The sequence below is a fragment of the Gavialis gangeticus genome, unplaced genomic scaffold (genome assembly GCF_001723915.1).
Source record: "Gavialis gangeticus isolate Ggan-Ray unplaced genomic scaffold, GavGan_comp1, whole genome shotgun sequence".
Classification (NCBI taxonomy): Eukaryota; Metazoa; Chordata; order Crocodylia; family Gavialidae; genus Gavialis; species Gavialis gangeticus.
Window position 1 is genome coordinate 25,707,494 of NW_017729033.1, and position 6,383 is coordinate 25,713,876.

A 6,383-nucleotide genomic window follows, 5' to 3' on the forward strand; every position below is an offset into this window, starting at 1 on the left:
CCCCCCCCCCCCCCCGTCCATCAGGTAAGTCTGTGGCGAGGGAAGGGGGAAGGGCAGATCAAGGCAGAGGGAGAAAAAGTTATTTGGGGGCTCGCCTCCCCAGCAGGTAAGTCCCACCTGGCCTGGGCCCTGCTCAACTTACCCCTGCTCCTGCTTCTGCAGCACTGTGCCTCACCACAGGAGCCTCAATGTAGCCCCCGCCCCTTCCCTCCCCCATGAACTGACCTGCTGGGCTCGGGCACGTGCATCCATGAACACAGGCACTCAGAGTCAATCTGAGGCTGAAGTGGGGGACTAAGAAGCTCTGAAATCTACCTCGAGAGGCTCCAAGATCTACTGGTGGATTGAGATCCACTGATCAGTGACCATTGCCTTAGAGACTAATTGGTACAGAGAAGCCATAAGCTTTCATAGGGGACAGCCTTCTTCATCAGATGCCATGAATGGACTTGCAGAAAGCAGGGATTCCAAATAGCATCTGAAGAAATAGGCTGTCCCCTACAAAAGATGACCTTCTGCCTGATTTCAGACTAACATGGCTAACATCCTCTCTCCATAGCACCTATGTGGGATCCCTTCAATTTTAAATCAAAGTGAGGTTATTCATCCATTCTGTCCCTTTTTGGTGCAGCTGGATAGAGAATGAGGGCAGCCTTGGTTCCTACCCACAGTCTGCTGGCCAGAGTAGCAGAGCAATATAGAGTGCAATGTAAGAATTTACTGCTGATCTATACCAACCACAAAGCAGTCGACACAGTCTTCAAAATAAGGAGGAAATGGTGGCAAGATTGTAATGGCAAAGGACGTTCATTGTTCACAGTGTTTCCCAGGTTTGGAACACTTTTCATAACTAGTTACTTAGCGCTTCCATCAGAATATCACACGTAGACATGCACAGGCACTGACTTTTTTGCCGGTGGGTGCTTGCAGGTGTAAAAATAAATTAAATAAATAAATAAAAACAGCACTTTACTTTTAACTTGGTGTGTTCCCATGCCAAGCCCCACACATGCCCAGAAGAGGCAGCATGTCACTTCAACCTGGCTGTGCAGCATGTGTGAAGATCAGGTGCTTTTGTGGGACTTTTTTGGCACATTTATCTAATAACTGATTGAATCAGCTTTTGCTAAAAGTGCGAAGAAGCCCTCCTGAAGTACCCGTTCTTTACAGATGCTGCAGTCTGCTAGAAGTCATGTGCTGCTTCTTCCAGTAAAGAACATTTTTGGGTTTGTTTGTTTGTTTTAACATCTGCAAGCAGCTTTGCAGATCCTGAGCACCCACTAATTTTTTCACTGGGTACTTGAGCCCCAGAGCACCCACAGAGTCAGCACCTATATAAACATGTAAGACTAGGCCAAATCCTATTCTCTCTTAACTTGTTTAAGAGGCCCCTAGCTAGTCATGTAGCTCTAGTTTTGGCACTTAGGTATAGTTTAGGATCCAATGTAGCTACACTCGCTCCATGCTCTCCTCCTGCGTATGTTCAGCATGCTACGTCTTGGCTGCAGGGATAGTCAGGGAGAAGAGAAATGCCCAGGCAACATGTAAAGGTGATTAAGTCCTGAAACTAGTTACAGAGAGACTATGACTAGTGGATATTAGATGCTGCAGCAGAAGGGAGGCCCTCCTATCTTTTAGCCCAATAATCTAGTGGTCAGAGCACTCATGCAGAAAGCAGGAGACCCAGTTTCTAGACTTCCCTCACTCAGAGGCACTTTGAATGTGCATCTCCTGCTTTCCAGCAAAGTGATTTAACTACCAGGTCACAGGCTAGCAACTGCTGAGGGTACCCTCCATCTGCCTATGAGGCAGCCAGTAGGTAAAGACTGAAAGATGAGGTGAATTTGCCAGAAGGGTGATGGCTCAGTGAGATAGGATGGTGCCCTGGAATAGGCACCCACCTTGCCCTGGATTCTAGTCTGGGCCCCTGATCCTAGCAGGTCAGAAACCTTCCTGGTGCTTTTTAACCAGTTACTGAAAGAATATTAAATGCAATATGCCATGGGCGGCCTAAGGGGAGGACTGGAGAGCACTCTGGGTAATGCATAACCTGCGGCCTGGTGGATAGAGCTCCTTGCTAAGAAGTGAGAGCATTAGATTTAAACTTCCTCTGGCAGGGAAGGGGGTTGAGGCTTGGTCTACTTCACCCTGGGCAAGTGCTCTAACCACCAACACTCTCAGCTGGAAGGTAGGAGCCCTCAGCCTCCATGTTACTTCCAGAAGGCATGCACACAAAGCAATCCTATTCCCCCACAAGTGGAAATAGAAACCCAAACTATGCATTTACACAGCCATGTAAATACTGCTTAGGAGGGGAAGAGGGATTCTAGCCCTAGCTAAGCTGTGATAAAGGAAAGGGTGCCATTTACTTGGAGAGAAGCCCTTATTTATTCAGTGGGATTCATCTTGCAGGCTAGTCCCTAAAGAACAGGTGGAGTTTCAAGGTTCCAGGATCACAGAGCTCAACTCCCGACATGCCAGTACTTACATTGATAATGGCATCTGTCTGAACATAATCCATATCCGAGTCCCTCAGGCCCAGCTCCTTTCCATCTCGCTGAGCAGTGCTGACAATACCGGTTGTCACCGTGTTCTGAAGGGCAAATGGGCTCCCAATAGCCACAACAAACTCCCCAGGCCTCAGATCAGCTGAATGGCCCAGTAATAACACAGGCAGTTTTTTCTGTAAAAAATTAAAGAAAGAAACCAAATGAATGCTTGTTTGTGGCTGAACACATGAGAACAAACTGCAAGTACTAATCCCGAACAGAAGGAACAGCTGCCATTGTTCATCCACTGAATCAACAATTCTACCATGACATGTCGAGACAACACAAGCCAAACCAACTCCATGTATTACCAGGCCTTGCCTCTTGCTGCTGTCTTTAAAATAAGAAGAAAGGACTCTGAGCCCAGCACATCCATTTTCCATGAGACCACTCCCCCATTGAGAGGGTGTGAATCTCATCATAAGCCAGTTCCTATTCATATTGTGTACTCCTCAAATAGCAACCCTTTCCACTCTAAGGAAAGGTAGCAGGGTCTGGCTATCTCTTGGCTCTAATAAATGAGATCCATTTTTTTCTAACCAGGGCTTGCAGCCCAGAAATGGGAAAATAATTTATTAATAAGATGTAAAATATTTCTAGACCAGTCCATTCTGGATGGTTTATCTCCAGATGTGCACTAAGGAATTTTTCAGAATATGTTCCAGCAAATGAGGCTGTACCTAAAACCCAGCTATACTGAGGCTACCAAGCTCATTCATTCAACCACTGAAACTACTTACTTTAGGATGAATCTTTATTGTTGCTATATCTGATTTCTTGTCAATGTCTTTGATTGTAGCTTCATATGTATCTCCATTCTGTAGCTGCACTTTTAATTGCTGTCGCCCTGATATAGCATTGCTGCTAGATACCACATGGGCATTGGTCACAATTAAACCTGAGTCTGACATAATAAATCCAGATCCACTGGACAGAGGGACATTTCGCCCAAATAGAGGGTGCCTGTATGAGAAGCAAAAAACAAATCTCTCATAAATGAAGCTTGTAAGGAAAAATAAAAAGAAACACAATGGTCGTTCACAGAAGTTTATAAACATGGATCGCCTTTCACTCCAATGAATCCCAAAACACACAATATATTTATTTATAAAAATTGTAAAAATTTGATTGTAAAATTTAACTTTGGATCAGTGGTAATTAACATAATGCCAGGGATCCACAAACTGAGGTTTATTGGAACTTGCTTGAGGGTAGTGGAATTTTACATTTTTCTTGTTCTTCTCCGTTTTTATTCCAAGGAAGATAGCTGGCAACAGATGAAGGGGAACATGTCCATCTAACTCCTTTAGTCACTGCTGCTGTGCAAGGGAAAAATGAAGACTGGAGATAGAAGTTTCCTCCAAAGACTGGAGCTACCAGCAACCAGTGGGAACTAACAGTAGGACTGGAGCCCCAAGTAGAAAAGGCACGTCCAGGGAAAAAAGGAGAAGGGAACCTGGCAACTGAACAGTTTGTGTAGGAAAGAGCAGGAACAAACAGCAGGGACTCATGTATGAGGCAGTAGGAGAATGGACTAAGGGATGAAAAGTATGTCCAGGGGAAGGCACACAATGGGAATTAAAAAAAAAAAAAAAGACTAAAACACACGGAGACTAAGAGTTGGAAAAGTTACAATGGTTTCACTTTAAAGTTAATTATACATTAGTTATGCCTTTTCTTTGTATCATGCAATGAACATCAGAAGAGAGATTGTCTTAGCAAGTGGAGATGGGAAAGATGGCCCACATGTCCACCTTTCTGCCAGAAGTGTGGTCCTTACTCTAAAATTATACGAATCCCCTGGTATATGCAGAAGTAATGAAGTGCAGCAACCCTTGAAACAGAATGTCAAACATAGTAACCTGCAGGAAACTAATAGAACCATAGATTGAAGGCCACGTGAGCCTCATTCTGAACATCTAGCCTGACCTCTCACATAAGACAGGTCAGGCTGCATATGCTATAACACAGGCCATACAGTTTTGCCAAGTTATTCCTGCATCAAATCCATAACTTCTGTCTGAGCTCTAAAATATATTTTAGAAAGACATCTTAATATAAAGATTTAAAATAACAGAGAATCCCAAAGCTTCCAATATTGTTTTAATGTTTAATTTCCCTGACTGTGACTATTTTCAGATTGCTTTTCACCTAAATTTATGTAGTTTTTTGATGGATCAAATTTTATTATGCCTATGTTAGGTAGTTAAAAGAACTATATACATCAGAAACCTTCTCCCCTGTCTGGTACTTACATTTTCTAAGATAAATTAACTGAACTTAGGTCCTTAGTTTCTCAGTGCAAGTGAAATAAAAAGTAAGTTGATACAATTCTTTCAGATTAGCTTTTTTTGGTAATTTTACTAGGGGCTGAGGTGGTGCAGGGGCCAGCCCAAGAGTTGCAAACCCAGAAGTGGTGAGATCAAGGCCATAGCAGAACCGCTCACAGCACAGCCTGTCAAATTCTAAAAAAATTGTGAATTCTGCTAAATAATTTGTCACAAGGACACAAAAGAAGGACGGTATCTTTAATATGATCCAATGAGCAATGGCTCATATTCATCCATTTGTATTACTGGTTAATACCAAGATTCCTTCCTCTTGATCTGTTATTCTTACATAATTAGGCTTAGATTAATTAACACTAGATGAACCACAATAATACAGGAAGGAAACAGATCCTACTCCCCAGTGACCAAGGCTTCACATCTGAAAATAAAGACCTCTCCAATACTTTGATATGGTTTGTCAAGCTTCAGGAGGTTTCTGTAATGCTTTCTGTAATTATTTAATTCTAAGCTAACTTGGATAGTCACAAGCTCCAGTCAAGACATTAGTCCACTATCATTTTACTTTGCTGCAAAAGGAAAGACAAATATGTTTGAAATCTTCCTGCCCCAACCTTCCCCCAAAGCAAAGCAGTTAAACGCAACCAATTTAAATAGTTACCTCAGGAAAAGCTCAATGTGCACAACTGCAGGCGCAATCTTTTCCACCACATCTGCGATGAAGTTAAACTTGTACCTTGGGCTGCTGGGCTGTAGGTGACCTATACTAGCAGAAATAATTGGGTATGTTAATAAGAAAATACCCTTTTTACCACGTAGAGAAGCTAAATGCTCCTTAAATAAGTCTAAAGTTCACATTGGGACATTCTTCAAGTGGGGGTGGGAAGTCTAAATCTGTAAGACAGTTTTAAATATTTATGTTTCATTTTGTCTTGATAAAGTCAAATGACAAAGTCAATTGGCTGACATGTTCTTGGCTTTCTGGGAACTCAGAAAGTTTAGCAATAGCCTTTTCTGGCTCCGGTCCTTTCCTCCTCACCCCCAAGTTATGAATAATGATGATCCAAAACTTATATTACAGTAGCACCTAGTGGCCTTAACCGACACAGGGCCTCATTACATTTAGCCGCTATACAAACAGAAAACAAGTGTATTTATGAATTTGTGAAAAATGTGACAAATGTCAGCTATCAGTAGATCTCCTAGAGCATGTATGATTTACATTAATATAATTCAGTAATGTCTTTAACAGTATTGCGCAAGGAAATATAAATAGAGCCAATGACATTTCATAAAAGGATCAAAATCTCCAGAAAAAAATGCCATCACAATACAGTGTCGCCATGCACTAAACATGACATTTTAGAACTACTACCACTGCTGAAACTCATGTTTCAGAATATTTGTATCACAACCTTTTAATCCAGGGGTGGCTCATCCAGAAGTTGGAGGGTTGGCTCCCTGCTGCTGTGCTCACTGCCGAGGAGGCATGGGGGGGGCACGTGTGCCCCCAGATTTGTGGGGGGGGGGGGGGGGGGGGGGGGTG

General features: G+C 42.8%; 1 protein-coding gene across 2 annotated transcripts in view; it reads right to left on the minus strand.

The window, feature by feature from the left end:
• HTRA3 (HtrA serine peptidase 3) overlaps positions 1-6,383 on the minus strand; it is a 58,004-nt gene that overhangs the window by 30,787 nt on the left and 20,834 nt on the right. For both annotated transcript variants that reach the window (XM_019526415.1, XM_019526416.1), the window contains exons 2-4: positions 5,499-5,598; positions 3,290-3,512; positions 2,489-2,683 (exon numbers count right to left, since the gene is read on the minus strand). In XM_019526415.1, coding sequence (XP_019381960.1) covers positions 2,489-2,683; positions 3,290-3,512; positions 5,499-5,598 — 518 coding nt within the window. The remainder of the gene's footprint in view (positions 1-2,488; positions 2,684-3,289; positions 3,513-5,498; positions 5,599-6,383) is intronic.